Below are 27,734 nucleotides of genomic sequence, written 5' to 3'. Positions count from 1 at the left end.
CTTCAGTGCAGCTTCGTTACCTGGTGCAGAGTTGGCCGCCACAAGCTCCTCATTAGAGAAAAGCTTTGGAAGTAGAAAGTGAATCATCTGTTCAGCTCTCCGACAGGTGGGAAATAGAAGAGCCTGACATACTGTCAACTAGTGAGAAGTTACAGCGAGCCAGAATTGGTTTTTATGAGGGGTTTGGATGATGAACTGCTGTGCTGGCGTATGCTGAGGCAGCGGCAGGGAGAAGGTGGCATGATGCAGTGCTCTTATGTGCCGATGCTGGTGCTTAATTCCAGCTGAAAAGTTGCTTTGTCTTATGACAGCAGTCGGCATGGAGTATATGAAGTGGTATATAACTTAACACACTTTCTAATCAGCATAAGGATCAGCTTGGCAAAAGGTGGCCTTGGGGCTCTAAGAGTGTTTGTGGGCATTTAATATTTTCTCTGCCTGTCTTGCGTTGTGAATGAATACCAAATAAATGTCTGTGCTTTCTCTTGATGAGATGGTAGAAGCCCTTCTTCCAGAGTTGCAGCATTATGTGTGAGAGGAGTTTTTTGCTACTTGAGAAACTCATCTGCAAGTGTGTGTGTGTGTGTGTCAGAGGGTGTAGTACACCCAAAAAAGTACAAAGATGTGGTGTATGACATGGTGTCAGAAAAAATTTCAGTTTTTAGTCATAGTTCCCTTCCTGTCTGTGGGTGAGGGAAGGGGCTTCAGAGGGAAACAGCATCCCAGCTGGCAAGCACTGTGGTTTCCTGACCTGCATGGTGTAACAGCCAGGCTGTCTGAAAACTCTCCCTGGAGGAGTTAGCAGAACAGCTCCTGTGGGCAGAAGAGCAAGGGACGCTGGGTGGCAGTGGAGGATGCTAGCTCTGGTGTCTCGTCTTCACCTGGCTCATGCTACCACATCAACTAGTCACAGACTATCAAGATTTTCAGGATTTGGTTCAGGACCTTCCTACCAGCTGAGCTGTGGTATGCCTGCATGTCTGAGCTGTGGTATGTGTGCATGCCTGTAGCACCCTGATTGTAAAGTATGCTTAGTGCCTTATACAATATAATCTGCTGTGGTGTGCAGCAAATTACCAATTAGACTATGGCAATCAGATTGTTTCAGCAATTGCTTTTTGTCCTCTGTGTAACAGAAGAATCGGGGAAAAGATTCTGTTCACAAGGTAGATTAATTCACTCTTCTGCAGGTATCCAGGTGTTGTGAATTTGTTATTATCTGAATTCTATTTTCTGTCTGCAGCACTGAATTTCCAGTTTGTGACAAATTTGTGGCCTTAGCATTGTGTTGCATCTCGTGAAACATTTGCAAGGCTGCACTGAAATATCTGTTTCTCGAGGCATGGATGAGTAACCTCGGTGCAGGGTGTCCTTCCCGAACCTATGCTCCCCCCATAAGCCCCCAAACCTAGCTCCCCCAGCCCACCCCGGCCCCAGCCGACCCCCGGGTAATAGTTACTGTGGGAGGTTCTGTGGCTACATGAAATGTTGGAATTGGATGTGTCCGTGTGGGGAAGGCATCTTAACTGAAATCACACTCGTGTATAGCTGAATTTGTGTGATCCTGGCAATAATAATGTTTTACGCTTCTGTAAATGGGAGAAGGGACTAGAGAGCTGAAGCAATTGCTTAATGTGTAGCTTAGTTTGGAAATGAAGAGACTTTAAAAGCCAAACCTTGCTCTTCCAAGCCTGCTGTTTGCTTTTGTTTCCTATGATCTATCTCTGAACTTCATTGTATATCTGTCTCTTGTACCTGAAGTCAACCAGAAATGCAACATACTGTGTTGCAAGGTTAAGGAAACATCCTGATGTCCTCTTGTTTCCAGTCAAACTTTTGTCTTGGATTTGCAGTCATGCAAAAGGAAATAAATACTCTGAATGCATTCTCCTTTCACGGTTGTCCTAAAATCAGAGGGTTTATTTTGAGTTTGCTAATATTTGTTTGCAAAAATGACTTTGAATAGGAACGGTTCCTGCTTTAAACTTATGAGGACTGTTGTAGCATAAAGTTAATAAAGATTTCAGAATTTAATATGCAACCCCAGAAAAACTAATAAGCAAATATTAGCTTTGGAATGCTTAATGTTTTCTTCTTAATGAATGCTGATATTTCACATCAGGTGAAGCAAGTAAATATGAAGTTTTCCTCTTTTGCAATTAGTAGAAACTGTTCCCAGTGCAATGCTAATAACCAAAATTGCTGTTAGAAGGTGAGGCTGGTCAAAGAGCCTGTCATGACATATTTCTGCCACAGAAGTAGAATATCTGTGTTTTTCCCAAGTTACTCATAGAACAGGGATCAGAAGGGATGGTCCAATCCTGACACCCAGCCCTACAGCAAGATCAGATCTGCTCAGTCATTTCTCTCCAGGCTGCAACACCCAGGTTTTTGTGGACACCCAGGTCACCGCTTAGTTACAGGGAGGGGCTGTTGCTCTAGAGACCTGCGTGCATCAGAAATGATGGCTTAGCTGCACTTTAAGGTAAAGGTGGAGAATCAAATGCCATGTACTTGAACGGTGGGAATGAAGCCAGGATGGCATTTGCCCAGCGTGTGAGGAAGTTGGCTCTCAAGGTCTGGCCCAGGCCAAAGATCAGCTGCCCATAGCAGGCAGCAGGGGAAGCAGCAGTGGCCCAGCTTTGCCAGCGCAGTGTCCATCTAAGCCTTCCTTGTTCTAACGCTGCTGCGCGGATGCTGTCTCTTGGGGATGAGAATTTTTCTTCATGTTTGACCTACGCTTTATGTTGTGTATGTTATGTGTATCTGCTTGAATTTTTAAGTAGTCTAAACGTGGGGGGGGTTTTGCCCCCTCCCTCCTCCTTCTGTGACTGGTTAGTGCTTGAAGCTTTTCGCATAATTCCAATTCTTGCACTTGCAGCATTCAAACTTTATTACTGATGTAAATGGGGGTGATATGAAGCATATTCATTTTTTCCCTTCTCTGCTTGCTTAGGTTGGGCAATCAGGTTAGTTTGCACCCTGTCACAAGGGATCAGATCTTCTATTGCAATGGGACAGCCATGGAGTCCAGGTGCTGAAAACCAGTGCTCGGTGTGGGTTTGCTTTTAAGGATTATTTCATGTTTGCTTTTGTCTTCTGCCCTTAGATTAGGGATACAATCTGTCTGTGTGAGCCCCAACATAACGTGCTCTAGCTCTAGCAAGACTCATGCTGAGAAAAATCACCAGTGAGATGAAGCCCTGAATGTTTCAGTTCCAATATACTTGTTTGCAACTTCCTTTCCAATTCTGCTAACACAGATTGTGGATTTTCAGTTCAGTTACTGCCATATATTCAAAACGTATTTTTTGATTATTATTTTCAATGGTCTGTTCTAAGTAGTAGGCTTGTGTATGCAGGAAGTTTCTGCATTATTTCCCATTCTATGAACAGCTCTGGAAGAGGGCTTTGTCACTGAAATTTTAAAATAAAATCTATTTATTTTTCTACTCACTCCTGAGACCTAGAATAGAAAGTCTACGTTTCTGGTGATTTCAGTGCACCTTTAAAAACAATTTTTTAGTGTGTGGGTTTGTTTTTTATTTATTTTTTTTTTTAACATTTGCCTTGGAGTTGATTTGAACAGGTCATATTTGCCACTGGACCAAAACAGCCTAAAGGTTAAAACCCAAGCTTTTTCTGATGTAATCTCTATGACTGCTAAATGTATTCTTATACACCACGTGTCTGTTCCTTTGCATGATACCATATTTTAGGTTCTCTGTGTGACAAAACCTTTCTGTTCTGCATGAATGCCATGTATGTAGTGTTTTGGCTAGCTTGTTGGCCTTACCCCTTGCATTGCAAGGTCTCCAGGCAGCAAGAGCACACTTCTCATCCCTCCCCTCTCCCAAAATCCTGGCATGTTCGCGCTGGTGCTGGACTGCAGGCAAACTGAAATTGCCTATGACTAAGAAAGTTGATATTGATTCTGATGGAAAGATACAGTGCCTTGCTAAAAGGTATGAGCAAAAATATTTATCCAGGTTTTCCACTTGGTCATTAGGCCAATGTATTGGTGCTTCTGTTGCTCAAAATCTGATTATTTTTAGTTGCATTACTGGTGGGAAGAAAATAGGTAGATCATTGTAAAATAGTCCTGTGGGCATTAAATAGAATTTAGTCTGAAATTAAAAGCATGATGGTTGTACTTAGGGTTTGTCTTCCCTCATGTGTTCTCTTCCATATAGCTGAAAGTGGGTGCTTAGGAAAGAATATAAAACCAGACAGCACCTGTGATACCTCCCCCGGTTTCTAAATATTTGAGGCTTGCAGAATTCTGAAGCCAGATATGTATAAAAACCCTTGATGGATTTCTTGCCTGTGTGAACCCATCAGACCTTTTGCTCTAGTATTCTTTACATTCAAGATGGTGAAGGTGAATTGTTCAAAATGTCGAGTGACCAGCTGGTTTTAATGGTAGCCTGGGTTGAGGTCTTGTATTGAATTCTCTGGCGCAACCATTAATGGCATTTTCCTGTGGACAAAATGATTTATTTCATATGCTTTGGGTCTCTTATTGTTGTCCCAGTCTTATTCTGGAGAAGCCAGGAAAAATGTATTTATTTCCTCTCAGATTAAAATATAAAAATCTTGGATAATCATAGCTTTGAACTGTATGGAAAAAATCTGTCTTGCATTCAAGCTTTTCACTTCACAGAACATTGCTGTGAACCACATGCTTTGCATTTAGCCTGAGATTTAAAAAAAAGTTAAAGGGTAGGTTTCCTCTGCTCCATCTTTCCTAGAAATTTGTTTTGTGCTTTATTTTAATGTATTATCTTAACCTTTTCTTAGGGCTTTATATATTGCATTTTTTATACTTTGCAAATCAAATTGCAAGTTTAAGTTGTCCGCTTCTGACATCTGCAATTCAGTTTGCACTTGGTAGATGGCCTGGTCCTAAGTCTGAGAGTCAAATCAAAATACATTTTGACAAGAAGTACCTGCATTAGTTTATTTTACTGTGTAGTGTACTCTGGCTTAGTCTTCTGAACTGTGGCTACTTAGGCTTCCCTCCCTCATTCCCCATGCAAAAATAACTTTCTTTAGGTTGTCTTAGCTGTAAAGCCTATTCTGGTCTCTTCTCTTGTTACTGGTGTGTTACTAATAGTTAAAGCAGTGAAAGCGCTTCAGTCTGTGTCCAAGAGCACTTCCCTTAAGACCACGTTGCTGACAGCTAGCCTCAGTCCTTCTTTTCTAATTGGCATTTTGGCATCTCCTTGGAGTACTGCTTAATTCTTTTACTGCTAAGCTCCTTTTCTTCCTTCCTTTCAGACAGTTTGGTTCCTAGCTCTGTTCCTGCGTGTTCTCTCTGACCAGCAGCTCATGGCAGCAGTGCCTGTTGTCTGTTCAGTTGGTGTTTGTTCTCTGCTTATGTTTTCTGCCCTTCCTTCCCCTAGGCAAAACCCAATAATTTGATCGGATTGCCTGTAGGCTCATAGCAAGTGCTCAGTGTGTGGTGTCTGTTTCTCCCTTTTCTTCTGAGGAGGTACAATGTTGGAAGTCTTTCTAAAACAAGTTGGTAATGTTTATTTTCCTTTTATTTATTTATTTTTCTCATGAACTTGCTTGCTTTCCAACTTCTAGCTGGATACAGTGCCTTTGCTGAAGCATTGCACATGCTGGAATTGCCTGACCCCCTGATGTATTCCGGGATGGCAACTAGGTGACGACAGCTGAGGATGACCCTGACTGAAAAACTGCGCGAGAGGATATCGCGGGCGTTCTACAACCACGGGCTGTTGTGTGCTTCCTACCCCATCCCCATCATCCTCTTCACTGGTCTCTGTATTCTGGCCTGCTGGTAAGTCACGCAAAGTACTTGCTGTCACAGGGTGCTGCTGCTTTGTGGGTTTTCATAGCAACGCCATGAACGTGCTCAGGTTTCCCTGTCTTGTGGGCTATCCCAGCAGCTCTTTTGTTTGTTTTTTTTTTTTTAAACTTAATAGATTTTTATCATCTCTTTTTGTGGGACAAAAGAAAAGACAGGGATGAAGTATCTTCATGTGGCTTAATAAGTAAATAGTAAAAACTAATTGAATAAGTGAAGTAAAGCAATAAATAAAATAAAAGTACACCTGGTGGTGGACTCCAACCATGAATTAATAATGGGGAGAAGGAAAGTTGATCTTTCTCTCTCCATACTTGCCTATTCTGTTCTTCCTTAAGCTTGTACTCTTCTTTTTCAGCCCTTGCCTTGGCACGCGTGTGTTGTGTGTTATTGTAAATTCTCTACTCTCCTTATGGACTCTTAATTTGGGTACGAGTTGCAACTGAATGCAGTTTCACACTCAGAAATGTTACATGGGCCTCTTAATCATTTCCAATGAGGTATTATTATTACTGGAGTTGAGAGAACTTTTGTGCTCAGATTTGTGCAGAGACACATGCATGTGCATATATAGATTGCATCTTCACCTTTTTAATTTGAAGTATATTGTCTCTTTTGGGCAAAATAAAACCTGTGTGGCGATCTACTCTGCCTTGAGAAAAGCTCCACCTGTGTTGATACAGATGTAAACTTTTCTTTGAGCATCGCTGAGGATAAGACAGACTTCTTTCACATCTACAGTTAAAAGATTATCGAAGTGATCATTTTCATGTATTGAAAACCTGTGAGGTTGCTTTTCATGCCTGTGACTCTGTGAGGTTGCTTTTCATGCCTGTGACTCTTCAAGGCTGTGAGCAGCAATTGAGGCGTTGCTTTCCTGACTTTTTTCACTGCTTCATATTAATTCTTGTAACTGGCAGCGATAATAGTTTTGTTTTCAGATCTCTTGTTCTGTAGAAATACGAAGCTTCTACAAGGGCCAAGTAAGCAGATTCTCCGTTCTGTTTATCTTTGTTGATATGGTTGCAAGTAACGTCTCTGTCTTTTGACTTCAGTTTTGCTGGATGCTGCTTTCACGTGTCAGGCCTGCATTAGCCAAAACAGAGTTTCACCATGAGTCCTGAATCGCCATGACACAGCATTCTTGCTTGCTAATTGCTTCATCAGAGCTTTCAGTGGTATTAGGCTCCTATTTTCAGTTATCTTTCAGGTGCTGTTGCCTGGGAGTAAATGCAGGAATGGAAGACAACTGCTTCAGTGTAAAAAATTTATCCACACAAATGTTGCATTTTGGGAGGCATCAAAATGAAAACTGCATGCTTACTCCCTTTACTAAATTTAGGATTTCCCGGACAGGAGGAAATCTGATCTAGGATTACTAGCAGCTGTCCTCATTCTTCTTGGGGACCTTGTGCTCCCTAGGTCAGAACTTGTATCTGTCCTGTCCTTGTAGTCATATGTGTAGAGCAGTGTGAATTACGGTGTCTCGCACTAAGTCCTTGAAGCTTCAAACCAGGTTGTCTTTGGCAGATTAGTTACTTGTGATTGTGTATTTGTGGAAGTATCTGCGTTACTCGGTGCTGGTAATTGAGATTCTGCAGTTATTGGTTACCTTTAGACCGCAGAAACTTGTCCAAGACACCATCAACATAAAGTGAATAATGAGTTTCAGTAACTCATTAGAAAAGCATATAATGGCCCTAGAAGAGGCAGGGTTTTAGAAATACTGTGACGACACCCTTTGAGAGCAAGTGTACCTTGGCAAAAAATTGGGAGTGCAGCATGGGTAAAGTGTTCCCTCTCTGGAAGCAGTTTTTAGGGATGTTTCAGTTCCTGTTCTGAGCTGCTCTGTATTAACTACTGTTAACTAGGTGTTAATTCTGGCTCGAGAAGTGGCATTACTAACAAGGTCAAAACTATTCCAGAGTGCGGCCCTTCTATGCTTGAGTGCATTTCAGTGTGGTAAGACTGAATTCCAACAGGGTATCTGTGCACAGGACACTGAAATACTTACTGGAAGTTTAGTTTTGGGTTGAGGTCTTCAAGTCTTCCTCTTAGTTTGAGCCTGAGGTCTGACTTCTTCATCATTGACCTAGATAATGGGGTGAACTGCACCCTCAGCAAGTTTGCAGATGATACAAACTTCATATGTCATGAACTGGAAAGTGGAAAACTGGATGAAGTGGCTGGATGAAAGCTAGAAAGCGTGGCTGATACACCAGATGGCTGCGTGGGCAGAGAACCTCATGAAGTTCAACACAAGGAAACGTAAAAGGAAGAATAACCCCAGACGTCTGTACAGACTGGGGGTCAGCTCTCTGGAAAGGAGCTTTGCAGAACAGGGGCCAGAGGTCCTGGTGGACACCAAATTGAACTCAAGCTGCCTGTGTGTCCTCGTGGCAAAGGTGGCCTGCAGTATCCTGGGCTGCATTAGGGAGAGGGTTGCCAGCAGGTCGAGGGAGGTGATCCTGCCCCTCTACACAGCACTGGTGAGGCCACACCTGGAATGCTGGGTCCAGTGCTGGGCAGCTCCCCAGTAAAAGAAGGATGTGGAATTAGTGGAGCAAGTCCAGGAAAGGGCCATAAAGAGGGTGAAGGGACTGGAGCATCTCTCTTATGAGGAAAGGCTGAGAGAACTGGGGCTATTCAGCCTTGAGTTGAAAAGGCTCAGGGGATCTTAGCACCATATATAAATATAGGAAGAGAGGGTGTAAAGAAAATGGAGCCAGGCTTGCCACCCAGTGGGTGCCCAGTGACAGGACATGAGGCAATGGGCACAAGCTGAAACACAGAAGGTTCTGCTTTATGTATAAGAAAACAATTTTTTACTTTAAGGTTGTTAAGCATTGGAGCAGGTATCCCAGAGAGGTGGTGGAGGCTCCATCCTTGGAGGTACTCAGTAGCCATCTGGACACAGCCCTGAGCCACCTGCTGTGGCTGACCCTGCTCCGAGCAGGTTTAGCCTAGCCCAGCTCCAGAGCTGCCTTCCAGCCTCAACTGTCTGTCATTCTATCTGTGTGCTTTCTAGTCTGCCTGTGAAGTTTATAAAGGAGCTGTGCGATGCAAAACGATTTAGGAGAATGGTTTTGAAGCCCCCTTTTCAATTTCTCCAGTGTAAGAGTCACATTGATTTATCAAGGTGTTAGGAGTGTCCCCTTCCCTGCCATGCTTCCTTCCTTCCGTCTTCTGTTTTTTCCCCAAGCTGAAAAAGGAAGTGGTGCTGAAAGGAACACACATCCTTGCTATGAAGTGATTTGAGAGTAACACCTGTTTTCTTGGGGCTAGGTAGCTTTGCAGTTGCAGTCCACATATTGTTTATTCATTTAAAACAAGAAATAAAACTTACTATATCCACTACATTACCAAGTATATTGTATTTGAGGTTCCTTGGCTTGTACCCAATAATTTGGGTATTTTCTTGCCAGAGCTCAAATTCAGGGGCTGCTCTCTACAGTGAGCACTTGATAAATATCCTTAGAAGTCTGAGAGGCCTCGTCCTTGTTTGCTCTGTGTGGAATAATCTGATGTTTGTGGTGTGTGGCTGCACACAGTTGTTAGTTCTGTGGCTTGTGCAACTATAGCTGTTGAACGCTAATCCCTTAACAAATGGGTAGGGACTACAACCGTGTAAACCTGGAGCGAGATATTCAGTAGCTTTTCAGACTGTACTGCACTAGAATCCTTCTAAACAAGTGTTTTCATCAGATATGGTAAAGTTTTATTGTTTTTGGGGGGGGGGCAAGGTGCCAAGGCCAACGCAAGGGCTATAATTTGTTTTTTAATCAGGATGCCCAAATATATAAAATGGTGTGAAATAACAGGAAAAAAGAAGTGATCAACAGTCATCTCGGTGACTCCTGGCCATCTGTGGGGTGGGGCTGGAGACTTCAAAAGTATTTTAGCAAGTATTTGGGAAAATGAATTTTTAGTTAATATACTAACTCAGTTTAGGTTGAAGTTAAGTCCTGGAACTGTGTTATCTGGTGGGCACTTCATGCATTATATGCTTGCCCTGTTCTCTTACTCTTTCCTAGGTGTCTGCTATTGGCTGCTGTAAGAAATAGGCTGCTGGGCAGACGGACTCTTGGTCTGACCCAGCACAGCTAGCTTTATGTATATTTGTTTTAGACTACATCCATCTGAATAGCCTTCTGCAACACAAAACTGGCAGCTGTGGGGCATGTTCAGCACGCAGCGTGGGCTGGGTGATGTCTGCAGGAGCCGCAGCAGTCAGTTGCTTACGGGAGCTGTCGGATGGCCACCTCCTGTGGAAGCTTTCTGTTGGCTGGGGTCAGGAACTTGCTGATGGCCACAAAGTGTCACATCCACATTTTTTCATGCAGTCTGATCGTGAGGACTCTGAGTAGTGGTCTTTGGCACCAATTTACTGCTGGAATTTAATTTGTTTGTGCTCTTCAGAAGTGTTCCATTTTCTTAAGACAGATCTCACTGATTCATCTCAGCCACCTCACTGCAAAAATGAGTGAGAAATGTGCTGAACTTTGGAGAAAGAAGCTGGTGGAAAAAAATCGAGGCCCAGCTTCAAGGTAGAAGCTTATTTAGGCAGCGTTTCTGTCCAACATGATTGATAAGAGATCCTCAGCACTGTTTGCATAGTAATGCAGATTAGTGTCTGAAACAAGCATGGATCGATTAAGTAGTAGGAACTACAGGTCCTTCTAATGAGGAAAGAAGATACACAAGTGATCCAGTGGTTCATACTGACTTTTATCAACAGGGAAGGACCTAATAATGTCCTCAGTGTTGCTGAGAAGGAAATTAACTGAGTTGTTCTCATTTTCCTCCCCCACACCTCAGTAAAACTCGACCATCTTTGCATTCAGATAACTTTTTTTAAAAGCTGATGTAAACCATATGATCCATAATTTATTCAGCATCAGTTCTGGTTCTTGATCAATGTGACAACAGTTAATGTGCGGGTGTTTCTCCTGTTCCTAAAAGGTCAGGTGCCAAGGATCAGGTAGTACAGTCACCACAGTGTCTGTTATAGGTTGTTTGAATACATTCTGTCTTTAAAAATAGTGTCTACACAAAATACTTCCAAGGTTAATGTCAGCTATAGACAAGACATAGCATATCTGGTTTTGTTAATAAATGAATATTCAAAGCACAAGCAAAAATGCCTATGACTCTAAAAGTCTGAAAATCCAAATTGTATTAGTTTTTACTTCACAGTGAGTGGTTTCTGCTGAACTAGCTATTGAGAGGTGTAGGGCTTGTTAGTTAACTTTTTGTTTTACTATGTATCCCTTTGGAGGTGACATTAATTTTCATCACCTCACTTAAATGGATCTGCATTTAGAAACATTCCTGCTCTTTACAGGGACAAACTTAGCTGAGTGCATCATTTTATTTCAGCCCCCCCAGCAGAATGAGAATGCCACTTAAGCCTATCTGACTCAAGAGTAGCTCCTCCTCCCCAGCTCAGAGAAGAACAGATGATAACTATAAATCTGGTAATCAGGGTAAATTTGAAATTCCTGTGTAGTTCTGAAGAATACTTTTTAGTTAAAGAAAGAATTTAAAATCAAACAGTTGACTCTGTGAAGCAGGTTTAGGAGAATTAAACAGGGCAAGTCTTTGCAGGGGTTCATTATTTGACTGAAGCACTAGGTTCTGCTAGTTCTACTAAAGAATGGTAGAACTGTCTGGAACCAGAGCCCTTTTGTGTGTGTGTGCATAGATATATTTCTCTCTAAAAGAACATTTCACTTTCTTACAGGTTTGTACTATCTTGTGTGATAACCAGAGGAGGTGAGTCACCGTCAGACTCTTCATATTCCAAATACATAGAGAATACAGTCCCCTGTGGGACTGCACAATGAAACTAGAAGCAAGTTCTATGTGGTGAGACCTCTGTTCTGATTTGCAGAAAAAAGGAAACTGGCAGCATTGAGCAAGGGGAATCTTTTGCAGTGTGGATTTTTGAGGGCCCTGTCAGTGGGAAACAGGGCAAAAGCAAACATAATTTATTCAGAAACAGGTATTGTTTGTGCACATACCAAGGCTAAAAGGGAACTATTGCTGCCAGATATCTGGCCTTCTCTACCCTCTGGCAAGACCCTTTTTATCAAATTTCATATCTCTCATTAGCAATGGGTCAGATTGTTCTATCTGTGCAATAGTTTAGGCTGGAAACAGGCTAAAAGCTGCTTCTACAGTGTGCAAAATGGAGGTGGTAGCTATTTTAAGGCAATATATCACCACCTTCCCTGTTACCTAAGGCTTGGCATCTCTCCATTTTTCTTCATACTCACCAGCCGAAGACTATTCTGGGGTGGTGGAGATCTCCGCTTTGATTCTGAGAAGGAGGAATATGCAGTTGTAGGGTTTGCAGTTCTGTTGAGTTGCCAGCTGCCTTAGGCTGACCTGGCAGTTCTCCATCTTGGCCCTTTAAGCTGTCTTGAAAATATGTAAAGTAGTTGGATGAACATTTTTGCTTGAACCTACCTCATGCTTGGTAACTAAAATGCACTACTGCTTGAATTCAGCAATACCAACTTGTAGGTGATCTCTTTTTCCCTTATTTTGGATTTGCAGAAGGGTGTCAGGGTGCACTGTGATGTGAGCATCTAAAAAGAACCCTTCTCAAAACCAGAACTTCTTTTTGAGCTTTCCTGTCACCTGTTTTAGTTTCTACTTTTCTTCCTTCCTTTCTCTATGCTTCCCATTTGGGTGTTCACCCCTTTCCCTGATGGTCAAAAAAATCTCTAACAAAGAGAAATGTGAAGAGATTCAAACGTGAGTGCTAGAAATCACTGTAACTCACTTGGAGCAGTTTTCGCCTTTGGTAAGAAGTGCACATGGAAATCACCTAGGCCTGTCACATCTCGCAATCCTTGCAGCATTTAGTGACTGTGGGAAGCCAGGATGCTTCTGACAACTCATCAGCAGCTCTTGGTTTGCTTTTTTTTAAGTATCTCTTTACTTAAAAGATGCTCTAACATTGATGTCTGAAGTAGCAGGTCTAGTGAATTTCTCTGTATTGCTGGGTGGTTCTTTCTCACTCTGTCCTTTTTTTATCTCTGCTGTCAGTCTGTCTCAGGTATCACTGACAAGATCAGCTGGTATCGCATGCCTGTATAAGGCTAAATAAATTCTAGAACTAATGTTTTAGCATCTTACTGAAATAACTTACAGTAAGTGTGATCTAGAATGCGTACTTTTCGTGTTCTTCCATCAGATGTTCTCAAAACCTTTCATAAACATGAATCTTCAAATATCACTGTGATATAAGTAAATATATGTCCCTGCTTCCCCTATGGTGATATATATTTATGTTGTAGTTGGCTCAAGATGAGGGACCTTTTGAAAAGAGTCCCAATAGTAGGTCTTGTTCCTGAGCTCTGCTGCCAAACAATACCATGAGCAATCTACACTATCTAGATCATGTTGCAATAAGGACTATAGGAGCTAAACATAGGTGTGTATAGACAACAGGGTCTGTTTTAACCTTTTATTTAAATCTTTTAAACGTGGATTTCCTGTGGGGCCTTTTCTCTGAAGATAGTTGCTGAAAATGGGGATTATAATAAAAAATAGTTCTAGCATTTTTTTTGTGTGCCAGACAATCTGCTAGGAAGTCCTATTCCTGATGGGTACACATCAGTGTCTTCTAATACCGCAGCTGCCACAGCTCTTCTAGTCTCAGTAAAATATGGAATAGAATCCTAGAATGGTTTGGGTTGGAAGGCACCTTAAGGATCATCTAGTTCCAACTCCCCTGCCATGGGCAGGGACACCTTCTACTAGACCAGGTTGCTCAAAGCCCCATCCAACCTGGCCTTGAACACTTCCAGGGATGGGGCATCCACAGCTTCTCTGGGCAACCTGTTCCAGTGCCTCACCACCCTCACAGTGAAGAATCTCTTCCTAATATCTAATCTAAATCAATGCTCTTTCAAAATATGAAGACAATATCACCAAAGACAAAAGCTCTTGCTCCTGATGAAGGTCATAACCAATAAGAGTAGAGCCATGACTGAGAAGTGTTATGCCTCACTGTGTTTAGCAGTGATGAGTATTAGGATTAGGACTCATTCGCTTATAGGGAAATGAAAAGAATTACGTGTTACTTGGCAACATGGCTTTTGTTGACTGAGCAGCCTGGAACTGTAAAGGAAGCTGAAGGAGCCCATCAGTGTGACCTGCAGAAAACTTTAGAATGGATAGAGAAAATCTAACACTGTTTTGTATCACACGAGCAAGAGGCAAACGGTTTGAGTAACTGCAGTGTTAGATGCTGCTTTCCTCTTCCTTGCCTTCTGTAGGGATGGATTAAAAATACGGATTGGAGGGGGCATACAGATCTTTTCCTACAGCATAAATCCTGTTCCATATTCATGATCTAATCAAATTGCAGGTAAATGCTGAAGTTGATTTAGGTATCAACAGATCTGCCCTGACCACAGGCCTGAAGAGGATGGTGGAATATGGGAGTCTCGGTTGCCTTGGTTTGCCGACAGCTGCAGTAGGATAGTCCTCAGCAGCGCACAGACATCTCCAGATTTTATTTTCTTTCTTCCATCAGAAATTTTCCTTTTGTTCTTCCCCTCCTTTTGTTGCCCTTGAGTCTTCCAAGAAATGCCATTTACTCTTTCCTCTATTGCATTTGCATGTACTTTCAAATTTTTTGGACAAGTTTGAAAATCCTAACATAAGAAACAAAAACCAGTGAAACAAAAAGAAAAACCCTTGGTTATTTAAAAATAGCAATTAGGGAGCTGTGAGTTGCTATGTCCTGTATTTTGGGAGGTGGCTTGCGCTTCAGGATGGGAGTGGTTCGCTTCTTCCCCTTGACGGAAAATTAAACTTTTTTTTAACAACAGGAAAAACAAATACTGAATTCTCAGCTAACCTTCCTATTAGCTGCCATCAGGCAGCCTGTCCTGTCTTGCGTCTTTCTCCGAGGCCTTGTGTAACCCTGAGCCAGCTGGAAGCTGTGTACAGATTGCCGTTGTTTAGATGAACTTTCCTCCTTCCCAACTTCTCAGGTAGCTTCCGTAGCTAATCCCAAGGCTGTTGTGAACAGCAGGTACATATGTAGGAGGAAATCGTTCAGTAGTAGAGGAGTTAACACACATCTCCTCTCCATTCTGGCAACAGGCATGTTTCTTGCTGATGAAGTGGTTTTATTCAGATGTAAATATACTAGTGGCTGAGAACCAACATGGTGGGAGCAACTGACAACCATCTCCAGAGGCTAGTTTTTTTAAAACATAGAAATACTTTTTTTTTTCCATGTTTCTGGGGTATGTAAGCTGGCGTGTTAAGGCCTTCCGTTGTGGCCTCGAGCACAGAAAGGGCATAACAGAATCCAGAATTGCTTGATGTGACACACTCAATACTGACAAAACATCTATGGTTATGGCCAGGTTGTTATTTTGCAGACAGCTGTGGAAATTTAGGTCATTCACCTTTCCCAGCTCTTCTCCTGTCCCTCTGCTGCAAGTTGCTGCTCCCACAGCTCTGCCAGCAGTTCATCTTAACCCCCTAATCCACAAACAGGGGTGAGGTCTGCTTAACGTCGCTGTTAATGACCTGGATGAGGGAGCAGAGCGTGCACTCACCAAGTCTGCGGATCATGCCAGCTGGGGGAGAGCAGTCAGTATGGTGGAGAGCACGATTGCCATTCAGAGACACTTTGATGGGTTGGGAAGATGGACTGACAGGAGCCTCGGGAAGCTCAGCAAAGGCAAAAAGGCAAATGCAGAGTCCTGCACCTGGGATGGAGTAAGCTCCTGGAGCAGGACAGGCTGGAAGGCAGCTTTGCAGCAAAGGACAAATTGGACATGAGTCAGGCAGCATGTCCTTGCAGCAGAAAGGCCAACTGCGTCCTGTGCTGCACTAGCAAGGGTAGCCAGCAGGGTTAAGGGGAAGGAAGTCTTTCCTCTGTTTGGCCTTTGTGAAACCACAGTACAGCATCTACTCTGGGGCTCTGCAGTATGAGGAAGGCATTGACGTGCTGGAACACATCGAGCAGAGCTGTCGGAGTGGGCAGCTGTAGACTACCATGGAGGAGGAAAGGCTGAGGAGACTGAGTATCTTCAGCTCTAAGCAGTGATCTTACAGCTGGCCTACAACTACTTATTGGGAGGGTGTAGAGAAGGTGGAGGCAGATTCTTCTCAGGGTACACAGTGGAAGGACAAGAGGTGATGGACAGATAGGAAATTCTGAATAGATCCAAGGAAAAAAGTGTTTGTTATGAGGGTTATCTAATACTAGAATAAGTGCTGAGAGAGGCTGTGGGACCTCAGTCCTTGGAGATATGCAAACCCAGATGGGACATGGCTCTGAGCAACCTGCTCTTGTTGGCCCTGGTTTGAGCAGGAGTTTGCACTGGAGCCCTCCAGAGATCCCTTCCTCATGGGAGGGGTCTGTGATGTCTGGCAGTCACTGCTTGAAGCAGCACCAACCCCAGAGTTAGGCTTGGAGCCCTGTCTGGTTGACTTCTGGATATCTCTCATGATGGAGAGTCCACGGCTACTCTGGTCCCCTTTCCAGTGTTTGACTGCTCTCGTGAAGAATTTTTTCCTTACGTCTGATTGGAATTTCCCTTGCTGCAGCTTGTGTCCTTTCCCTGTGCAACCCTGAAACAAGTCTGGGGTCATCTTCACTATGCTGAAGACTGCATTTTAGATTCCCTCCTCACTCTTCTCCAGGCTGGATGAGTCCAGTTAACCCACTATCTCCTTTTGCACCATGTTCTCCTGCCACATCACCATTTTGGTGGCCTCCACTGGACTAGCTGTGGTAGCACAGGCTGGTCAGGCTGGCAAGCACTTCTGGAGGTCATCTGGTCCAACCCCCCTGCTCATGCTGGATTTAGGGTTGCTATATGGAATGAGCAGGATGAGGAAGGGTGGCTACTTGTTCCGTAGGCTAGATATGGGTGACTGGGACGAAGGGAGGATGCAGTCATCTTCCTGGGGGGTGGCCATTTATTGCTTCTGTAGGCAGAGCTCACTGCACCCACTGAAAGGACTTTCATCTCTGGCTACAGAAAATAGTTTTCCCTATCTAGCAATTAGTAAGAGGGCAAAATCCTTGCATCCCAGCAGGCCTTCAGGAAGTGAAAAATAATCCATTACACCTCTGCCAGGATTTGGGGCATTTTTGCTTTGAAAGACAGCAAGAGTTGAAAGGATTTTCAAGGTAGGATTGTGTGCAGGGCTAGCCGAATCTTGCTAAACTGGGAAAAAGTACTTGTGAAATGTTCAGCATCCAGAAGAGCTCAGTGTTTCCATCACCCTTTACTTGGTGCCATAGCTGTGACCTCTGGCAGTGGTCAGGTCTTCACCACGGACTGTGGAGATCCGACCATCAGCTTCACTGCTCTCAGCATTTCCTGCAGCTTCTGGATATTGAGGCTTCCCGATCAGGTGCAGCAGCAGGCACTGCTTGTTTTGGCGTATCTGACAATAGGCTGGTCCTAGAGATGAACCTTCAACCAGAGAAGCGGCAAGATCACTTCTGAAGCCTGAGCTGCTCCACTGGTGCTGGTGAGGCAAAACCAGCCTCAGGCTGTCCTGTTGTAACTCCTGCAATGCACTGGCTGTTTAGATTCAGCGCCCGTAATTTAAAATGAGTTAAGTTCTAGAAAAGATTATTGTTCTGACTCCTTAAAACTGACAGGTGATTGCACAGGGAAATCCACCTCTGGATAAGCATGTAGCATGAATCTAAAGTGTTTTCCTTCAATTTCTGGACACACGCAGGCATCAACATCAAAATAATTTAGTGAAAAAATCATTCTTACTCGGTCACCTGTTCAACTCATTCTGCTTTGTTTATCACATATAGTTGATTTTATTATTTTAATTTATGTGTATCTCCATCTCAGTCAGACGCAGGATGATTGCTGTATGTATCTCCCACGGGCTTTTGTTTTCAGCAGATCATTTGTGACAAGCAGGTGCTATGTGTCGTTTAGAAGGACTAAAACTGATTGCTGCTTGTGAGAGAAAAGAGGCTGTGCTGGGTCTCCAGATTGTGGCTTTTATTGGGCATTTTTACCTCTCATGTATTATGACCTGATTTTTTTTATTCCTTTTTCTCTTCCCTCCCATTGCACAATGAAATGATAATAATTAGATGTTGTATTTTTGTCAGACTAATAAAATAGCGAATCTGACAAGCTTTGCTTCTGATTTTGTTGTCCTTTTTCAGCCTTTTGTTGTGTTGTTTATTCTGAAGCCTTGTCTTTAGCTGTTGCTTGTCCCCTCCATAGCCTTTGATGATTCAAGCTAATCCCTAACGATGTGGGCAGAGTATTGCATGAAAACAATTCCAAGGCCTTTATATTTATTCTGGCAATATTGCAAGAAAAGTTCAGCTATAAACAGGAAAATATGTCAGAAATTTGAGGCCTGATAGATAGTCATGCATCAGACAACAAAAAGACAGAAGTTATATTCTCTGGTTCATTTTGGTGCTGACAATTGCAGTTTGTTGGTTGGTTATCTCTGTAACAGCAGTCTTGCTTTTTCCACCAGTTCAATTCTGATACGGTTTTAATCACTTCTGAGAACGTCTAGAGCTAAAAACAATATTCTAAACTCTCTGAAACCTCAATACCTCAGCTTTCAAATAGTTTGAAGTGTTTGTTGTGGGGTAGCTGCTACAATCATCTGAAGATTGTAGTAGCAAAGGGGCAAGAATATAAATATTTCATAGCTCTTTTGGTGTCTTATTGCTACTTAAAAGCCCTTTGAGGACCAATGAAATTAATGACAAAAACCAGAAATCGTTTAAATCTTAATGCGGAAAATTAGGTGATTAGTACAGGGTTTGGGTCAGGAAAGCAGCCATCTGAATAAAATGAATGTCTCATTTTTGTGCTGGCTACAGAATAGTTGAGATATGGCTGTACTTAATGTTTTTAGCACTACTAACTTTCAGGTGATGGAGAGTAATTCAGGTGAGGTCCTGCAAGAACTACCCTTCTTTTTCTCCCAGGACTTTTAGTTAGCCCTTTCCAAGGGAAAAAGACCAATTATCTCTTGTGTTGGGGAAACACATCCAACAGTTCCTATGAGAGCTAACGCCCTCTTGTATTGCAGCTGTGTCTCCTGTCCTGCAGAGGTTGGATTTAGCTGAAGCGGGCTCATTTTTCATGACCCGTTCATTTTTTGAGCTCTTCTTGGAGACTGTCTAAAAGCCTAGTTAAAACCAAAGCACAATGTTTCTTGCTTATGTCTTAATCATAGTTACCCGCTGCTGAAGCTGCCACTGCCTGGAACAGGACCTGTGGAGTACAGCACCCCTGTGAAGGATTACTCTCCACCCTCTCCAGACACGGGTCTGCAGCAAGGGGATCTCAGCGAACGTCCCGACTGGGTGAGTCCTGCACCGGGGGTGGCTGGGTGTGCTGAGTGTGTGTGTGGGGTCGATGGGATGATGAAACATCCCTGCTGTGTTACCTACACTTTACTGTAATCAACAGAAAATATTTCTGGAGACGTGTTGCTTTGTGTAACTGCTAAGTTTAGGCTGTATTTGTCTTGTATTAGTCTTGGTCTGTCAGAAAAAACAATGCTAGGCATTTGGAAGAGTTAAAAGCTCTGAAATGCTGTTTAAGAGCCCGTTTTTCAAGGATAACTTTATCTAAGGCAAGTAGTACCCTTTTTAAAGCACTATTAGGTTTTAAATAAGTTTAGTGATGGGTTCTGGAATAACAGGCCCCAATTTCCTAATGTCATATGAAGGCATGCAGTTTCCCTAGAGCAGCAGGACAAGCCTCCTGCTGACACACTGCTTCAAACACCTGCCCTTGGCCTCCTCTGAAGGGTGAGAATAGGATTTAGTCAGCCTTTATTGCTGTAACTGTCTGTGGAGATGCTACCAGTAGTTACGATGGTGGGTTTGGTGTTGTCAACCTCTCTCTGAAGGGATCTGGATTCTGGCTATCAACCAGCTTATCTGTTGAAGATCATTAACTAGCTGTCAGAATGGGAATGTCTGTCTCGCCTGGAGGTGGAAGACAGACTGTCCAGCTCCTCAGCGCTTACAATTTTCTCTCTTTTGGCTTTAAAATATTGCACCTAGTAGGGTTTTTTCTGATGGTGTAGGTAGTCTAGGTTTCACCTCCAAGACATAAGCTTTTTTCTTAAGGTCACAATCAAGAGTTTTTCATTTGAATTAGAATTTAAGCAGCCACAGATTCTGGCTGTGGAGGTAGCTACTACAGTGCGATCTAGGGAGTGTAGGGATGCTTGAAGAACTTGGTGAATTGAGTATAATCTAGAGGTGGGTTTTGGTTTTGTTTTGGGTTTTTTTTTTTTAATTGACTAGTAAGTATCATGCAGGTAAATGAGACTTACGTTAAGGGTAAGGAATTAACTTTTTTTTTTTTTTGCATGAGCAAACTGGAACCCTGATGCTTTCCAAGAAGGCTGATAACCTGGTCCAGGAAATCAGGAAACAATTCTAAAATCAGCCTTTGTAACCGGCATTGTTCTTTTTCATTCCAGGGTCTCTCTTCAGTAGAAGTTACCTGTTGGCTTAATGCTTTTGATGTCTCCAGCTCTCTACTCTCTCCATGTGTGCTTTTCTCGCTGTTATTGAAATAATTTGCTGCCTTCTACACTCCCTGGTGCCACTGAGAGCTTTTTGCCCTATGCTGTTAACTCGGGCTGCTACTGGCTGATTAAATCTTGCCTTCTGCTTTGTTGCCTAGTTCAGCTAATAGAGCACAAAAGTTCTGGCTGCCACAGCATGTCAGCGCTGCAGTCCCCAGAGCAGGGTCAGCAGCCTGGGCACAGCGACCAGGAAGATTTAAATGTCACACAGCAGAATCAGCACAGGTTGGGGGAACCACAGTGTTGTGAGAGGCATCTGTGAGAGGCAGTGAGTCCCTGCTCCTGCCTTTCATTCCAGTACCAAATTCAGCAGGAGCTAGGAGCTTCTGCCTCACAAAGAAGCACAATAGACGGATGCCAAAATGGTCAGTGGCATTTTGCCTCTTTGAGAAACAGACTCTTTTTGTTCTTGCTAGGTTAGTACTGTCATGTTTCACCTCTAATTTGGGAAAGGAAAATATAGTCTGGCAAACTCCTTCCTGAAAAGTTGCCAAGCTCTGGTCTAATTCTGCTAAGCAGCTTCCCACTCACCGTGTGTTTTCATTCTCCCTCTGGTTTTCCCCACAGTATGTTGGTGCTCCTGTGGCCTACATTCAACAGATCTTTGTGAAAGCTACCGTCTCCCCATGGCAGAAGAACTTCCTTGCTGTTGATGTATTTCGTTCACCCCTCTCCCGTGTCTTCCAGCTAGTGGAGGAGATTAGAAACCATGCCCTGAGAGACAGGTAATTACTGTTCATTAAAGTTTGCGTAGAAGGCAGACTGACCCACTGTTGTACACGCTCATCTTCTAAATTACTGCCTCTGATTATTAGCTTTGAATTTGTAAGATTCTCAAAATTAAAAGAAAATGAGACATCACTGCTAACAAGTGACATCATATGCATCCTGCGCGTAGAGCAGTTTAGCTTTTGTGCTAGAGAACTTGCCTGTCCTCTAGTCACAGATAATTGTCAGGAACCTTCCAGTCAGAGTCCTAGGCAGAAAGGTCTGGAGGGGGCCTCCAAGGTTATACCTGTTACAGCAGATAGCAGCATCATATAATCCCTTCCTAAGCATCCAAGCTTCATATTAAAGCATGTTCATCTGACCCCACCATGCCTATTGTGAAGCTCTTCCAGAATTTTATGTGGTCAGGAACCTTCTCCTGACTTGCCACTTCAGCTATATTTAGGACAAGTTGATACCTGCTTGTTTTTGTCCTGACACAGTCTTTGTACAAAAATAGCTTTCCTCTGCTTCCAGATATTTACAGGGAGAACTTGTACTCCCCACCCCAAATCCTTGTTTGTTAAGGTAAACATATGGAACTCTTGGCTTACTCTGGTAAGATGGCTCTGTATTCAGTTTGTCATCCTGGTTGCTCCTCTTGGCATTGTTAGTGTATCATTCCTGAACGTGGGAGATTAGAACTGTACACAGTATTCTCAGAGAAGTCTCATTTGTGTGTTATTTTCCATGGAAATGCCTTTGCTGAAATATAGTGAGGTTGCAGGTCCCTTTTTCATGGCCAGTCACATCAATTTTACACATTATGAAGTGATTGGTTAATGTCTCCATGTCCCTCTCTATCAGTTCCAGCTGATGAGCTCCCACCTTACAGCAGAAACTCTTTTTTGTCCTCAAGTGCATGGTCTTGCCCTTTGTACTGTTAATAGAAAGGGAGTTAAATTTATTCCAAGCCTCACATCATCCATTTCAGATATTCTGTTCCTGTTCTGTATTAACAGTATTTCTTCATTTTGTGTCATTGGCAGATGTCCCTATATCTTATTCCAAGGCTATTAATAAAAGTATATAATAATCCTGAATCTCTGAGCTGTCTGTGAGAAATTCCACTTTGTTTTCCTCAATATTGGTGGTCCCCCTTTCAGCAGCTCCATAACCATTTTCCTGTTAACCTCATTCTTTACTGCATCACAACTTTTGTGCTGATTTTTGTGTCCTTCCTGTGAACTAAATCATTTTCTGTGTGGTGTTGCACCAAAAGCTTTATTGGGGCCCAAGTAGGTGAGATCTGCTGTGCTTTCCCCATCTGAGAAGTGAGGCATTTTAAAGAAAAAACCACTCAGATTAGTTTGGCATATTCTCTCGTTGTAAACTAAGAAGGCATTTTATATACATTAACTTGCCTCTGTTCTTTTTTAAATAAGTTTTCCTTCGGGTTCTAAGTTTTTAACTGTGGTCCAGTTCTTGGCCTTGGCTGGGTTTACTTTCTAAGGACAGAAATGCTTCCCTACTTGTCTGTCTATGTTTAGTGAGAATAATGATGCTGAGAACAAGCCAAGTGTGGTGAAAAATGGTGAGATTAGAGTCTTTGATCATCTCCTAGCTTTTCAGCCAGGAGCCTTCTTCATTCTTTGTCCTCTAACTCACACGGGTAGGGAAGATTTACTGCTTGTTCATACTTCCTTGACAGCATCCTTCATTGCTTCATTTTTGAGAGTGTCCACTTTACTACTCTACCAGATGATTTGTCCTTTTTTTTAAACCATTCCTTGCAAGCTAGCTGCGTGCTCTCTCTGTGGTAATTTTTTAGAAATGCCATTTATGCTGTTAAATATGGAGCTCTTTCCCACCAGCTCACAAAGCCTTGGCACTGACATTCTTTCTATGTTTTTAATTCATCTCCTCCTTTATCATATGTGTAACTTTAGATAGTAATTTGTATATACTTGCCAATTACAAGTTAGAAGCAACTTGCTCCCAGGACGTGTGTTGTCTTCTCATTATCTCACCTTGGTGTTGCCCTTGATGAACAGTGATGCAGAATGGAAGCAAAATTAAACTTAGAAAGTCACCAGAAGAAAAAGACTTAAGCACTTAGACCTAAACCTTGGAATAAGGGCTCCCATTTTGGTGACGGACTCAGATATTTCAGGAAACATCTAACTTTGAGATAAATTCTGAAGTTACCTCAAAAGTCATTATGAAGTTCCTTGTTGTCAGTTGCTTTTGTTAGTATCAAAGTTAAGTGCAGCTGATTTTCTTAATACAAAAAAAGGTATTCTTTTATACTGAAGTACAGAAGGAGCTGAAGATTATTGACAACTGGATAGGAAACACAAGGTGATTATATTTTCATCAGCTGTAAGCTTGCTGAAACTCATCATTTGTAAAAAGTCAGAAGTGACCTGAAATTTGTGGTTTGCTCCAGTGCATGTTTTTTGGTATCACTCTGCCTCCACAGCATACTGGTAGGGACATTAGCTGTGTCCTTTTGCTTCACAGATAAGAATGTACATAGGCTTATCTGCAGTATAAACTGTTATCACTGTTATGTTTCAGAGTTAGCTGAAGCTGAAATACAAAACAATACTGTTCCTGGAGCTATCATCGGAGGCATCACTGCATCAGTTCCTTCAAATTATCTTTCAGAAAGCTTTTGTTCCTATAAACACAGTATTTTCGAGCATATTTTCTAATACTTTCTTTTGATAGCTGTGACTTTTCTGGTTATCTTACCACACAGTGACAGGATATAGATTGTGGAGGGAGTTTTCACAAAGACATAACTGCAGTCATCATTGGTTGGTTTCTGTGTTTGCTCTTTGTAGTCATTACAGAAGAAAACTCCTCTAGAGAAGACATTTTACAATAGGACCCTAACTGATTTGTCTTCTGAAGCTACATTCTCTGTAATCTGTGAGGCTGGAGCCAGGGAAGACTGGTCTCTTGTATCTTAACTTAGCCTTTGTTAAATTTACCCTTCCTGTGCAAATACCACCAGTTGCCCGTAGCATGCTGAGGGAAGTGTTCTCTTTTGGATCAGCAGCTGTTCCTTCTCTAGCCAAATAGTATGCTGACAGGTTTTCTCACTAAACCTTCACAGTCAGATCCTATTGTAAGCCCAAGTTGGTTCTTGCTTGAGTTACTAGTTGATAAGGATTATGTAGTTTTGTTAAAATGAGGTTCAGAAACAAACACAAGTTCCATTTTGTACCAGTTACACCTCTATTAATTCCTGAACCTGTAAGGCATTTTCTTTTCCATACAATGCAGAGGAATTCTGAAAACATTTTGCACAGTTGCGGATACTGAATCCTTTGTACATTTTAGAGCACTCTGTACACCTTAAATAATCCACCTCAGGAAGGCTAATAAAGATTTCTGTAAAATGTCCCATTGCATATGTGGAAAGAAGTATGCAGACAAGTTTAAGGTCTTTGAAGAAGAATTCCAGGGAGACAGTTTCCCTGTAGACTGGAGGTATCTTAAATGTGGAACTGAAAATTGTGGCACCTAGGATGGGTGAAAAGTGAAAGCTGTGTGGCCAGACAGTATGCAGAGAAATGATAATGGGGTTCTGGAGTCTGCACACCAGTTACAGTGAGATCCCGGTCTATGGCCCGAGGCTCTTGATCCCTAATTATGAAGAACAAGAGCAGTAACATGGTGATGCAGGTCCTTGGGGTATTCATCTCGGCAGCTTTGCCTTTGTTTGTGAGAGTTGCAACATGCAACAGCAGTGCCTAACTTTTGTTTGCATTTCAGTTCTGGTGTCAAAAGCTTGGAGGAAGTTTGCCTTCAGGTAACGGATCTTCTGCCTGGCCTCAAGAAGCTGCGGAATCTGCTCCCCGAACATGGCTGTCTGTTACTGTCTCCAGGGAACTTCTGGCAGAATGACCGAGAGCGATTTAATGCTGACCCAGATATCATCAAAACCATCCACCAGCATGAACCAAAGACATTACAAACATCAGCTACTCTCAAAGGTAAGATGCTGAAGTGCCAAAGAAGCTGTGAAAAATGCCTACAGCTTGCATTGCTGTTTTGTCCTTGGTATTCCAACATCTAGATTGCCAATATTACCAAATTGGGTGGCATTTTGTTACTCACAGCATCTGAAACAAAGCTACCAAATATATGTCATCTCTCATTTTATATCTGTATTTGAACTCAGTTCTGTATTTGTGGAAAGTGAATAATTCCACTCAGTCAGACTCTTTTCTGTAGGTGTAAAAATAGCAGGTCACTTGTCCAAGTCTTTTTGTTCCTCTTACTGTACATATGCTCTAGCCTATCTTTTTCCCTCATGCTATTGTCTGTCTTACTCAAAGGCTGCCTCATTGTCACAGATAAATGTACATTCATCCTGCTCCCTCTTGTGTGTTCACTGATAGTTGCTTGCGTATAGCCTGAGTTGACACTGGATATCATAAAAGTATTTTTATCTCTTAATTAAAAAAACCAACCCTCTGACCATGTCTGGGGTCATACTGTTTAGTGGTTTCATAAGGCCAGAGGAAATGCTGTTCCTTTGGTTTTAAAGGGACTTTGTAGATGTCAGGAAGCCTATAATATGACATGTCTGAAAAGGGGTTTTGTAACCCTAAAATAAGTTTGTTTTAAAGGTTATTTTTTGAGCATCCAGCGCGTATGCACACTGTGGTTTGGAGCACGTGGAGCCTCTCTTTGAGAGCTCATTCGCAAATGAGACAGAAGTCCACAATATCCTGGCAATTCCTGAGAACGGTGGCAGTGTTCATCATCATGCATATTTTTTTTTAAGTCTGCATTTTAGCATGCAGGATTAACAGAAGAGACGTAAATAGTCCTTTGCAGTGCAAAGTCTTCCTAGAACCTCTGGTTCAGATCACACACTGACATGCACAAAAACAAGTGTCCAAGGTTTTCTTTGCCTGCATCCTTAAAGATAATGCCTGTCTCCTCTGTTGAAGGACAAATTGGGTGCACACTTGATGTGCCTGTACACTAACACACAGAGCGTGGGGAGCAAACAGGAGGAATTAGAGGTGTGTGCAGTTGGAGGGCTACAACCTCATCCAGCTCACAGAGATAGCGTGGGGTAGCTCGCTGTACTGGAGCGCTGCTGTGGGTGGACACAGGCTCTTCAGGAAGGACGGGCTGGGGGGTGAGGAGTTGTCCTTTGTGTGAGTGAGCGGTGGGAACACTGGGAGCTTTGCTTGGGAATGGGTGATGAGCTAGTTGAGACCTTATGGGTTAGAATTAGAGGGCAGACCTTGTCTGCTATAGACTGCCCGGTCAGGAAGAAGAAGATGAGGACAGACAGCTTCCCCACAGGAAGAAAGGTGTTTAAAGGGAATCTCCCATGTTTTAATTTCTGCCCATTGCCTCTTGTCCTGTCACTGGGCATCACTGAGAAGAGGTGCTCCATCTTCTTTACTCCCCTGCATCAGGTATTTATCCACATTGATAAAGTCTCACCAGAGCACTGAGAAAGTGCTTCCTGTAAGAACAGTAGTTCTCATTCAGCATTCCTCACTATGAACACCTCTTGTATCCCATTTATTTTGTTGTTACCCTAATGCTTCATTTATACTGTGTTTTTGCAGATCTGTTGTTTGGACTCCCTGGGAAGTACAGCGGGGTGAACCTCTATAATAGGAAGCGAGTGGTATCATACACTGTCACACTGGGTCTCCAGCGATATGATTCCAGGTAAGGAGCTTTTAGCTGTGCTGTTTCAATATTAGGGATCCCTTGTTCAATTCTTGGCAAGTTTGCTGTTTTCTCTACTGTGATTGTTGTTACAGTTTTCTTTAATCTCTATTTTCTCGTGTTTTAGAGTATTTTAGGATCTTCTGAACATGCTATAGAAAAACAGGGTGCTGTTTTTGGGAGAAAACTTACTGTGTTTTCAGGAAATAAAATACTATCAGTTCTCGGTTTCTTTTTAAAAAAAGTATATATAATACTCAAAGCTGCCAGTGGGAGTTCCTCTGACAATGGCTTCATCTGCACACAGAGCTGTCATTGTTGCAGCCAAGGCCCAATAGGTCTGTTTTGACCCAGTTCCTTGTACATAGAGTGGTTTGCTTTCCAGTAAGCACTAATTCAGTTGGTACCAACTGTGAAACCCCTTTGGCAGTGTTGGCAAAGCTGGCTTGGATTAAGTGGATCTGAGGACTAAATGCTCTGCTCAGTACTGCACAGAATTCCCCAAGGGATGCCTAGGACAGAATTGGCAGCACCGTAGTTGAAACTTGCTCTGTTGCTGCCCATGCAAGAACCTGTCAGCCTCAAGGACTGTCATGTAGCACCTTTCATCAGCTGTACTTATGTAAATTCAGGGGATGTTTGAGACTGCAGCATATTCTGTTCCCCAGGGCCAAGATTTTGGATGATGAGCCCTTGCTTTAAATAGTTTTGCTGAGTCTTCACAGCTGTCTTTGAATCTTCATAGAAATCAAAGCCAGTGAGATTGCCACAGTACAGATGTGACAAATATAGTTTGGGCCACAGAGGAACGGACTTAGGAGTCAGGCCTAGAGAGAACCGTGCTTTGTAAGTCTGTGTGAATCTATGGAGCTTC

At 42.7% G+C, this 27,734-nt stretch overlaps 1 protein-coding gene across 7 annotated transcripts in view; it reads left to right on the top strand.

The window, feature by feature from the left end:
- LOC115338950 (SREBF chaperone) overlaps positions 1 to 27,734 on the top strand; it is a 68,557-nt gene that overhangs the window by 14,826 nt on the left and 25,997 nt on the right. For all 7 annotated transcript variants that reach the window (XM_030008084.2, XM_041122371.1, XM_030008083.2 and 4 more), the window contains 5 exons: positions 5,593 to 5,809; positions 19,067 to 19,196; positions 21,005 to 21,162; positions 24,932 to 25,152; positions 26,755 to 26,860. In XM_030008084.2, the coding sequence (XP_029863944.1) occupies positions 5,688 to 5,809; positions 19,067 to 19,196; positions 21,005 to 21,162; positions 24,932 to 25,152; positions 26,755 to 26,860 (737 nt within the window). In that variant the 5' untranslated portion in view covers positions 5,593 to 5,687. The remainder of the gene's footprint in view (positions 1 to 5,592; positions 5,810 to 19,066; positions 19,197 to 21,004; positions 21,163 to 24,931; positions 25,153 to 26,754; positions 26,861 to 27,734) is intronic.

This window comes from Aquila chrysaetos, chromosome 3, assembly GCF_900496995.4.
Source record: "Aquila chrysaetos chrysaetos chromosome 3, bAquChr1.4, whole genome shotgun sequence".
In the NCBI taxonomy this organism is placed as follows: Eukaryota; Metazoa; Chordata; class Aves; order Accipitriformes; family Accipitridae; genus Aquila; species Aquila chrysaetos.
The sequence above is the reverse complement of the archived record's forward strand: the minus strand, read 5'-3'. Positions and strand labels throughout refer to the sequence as shown.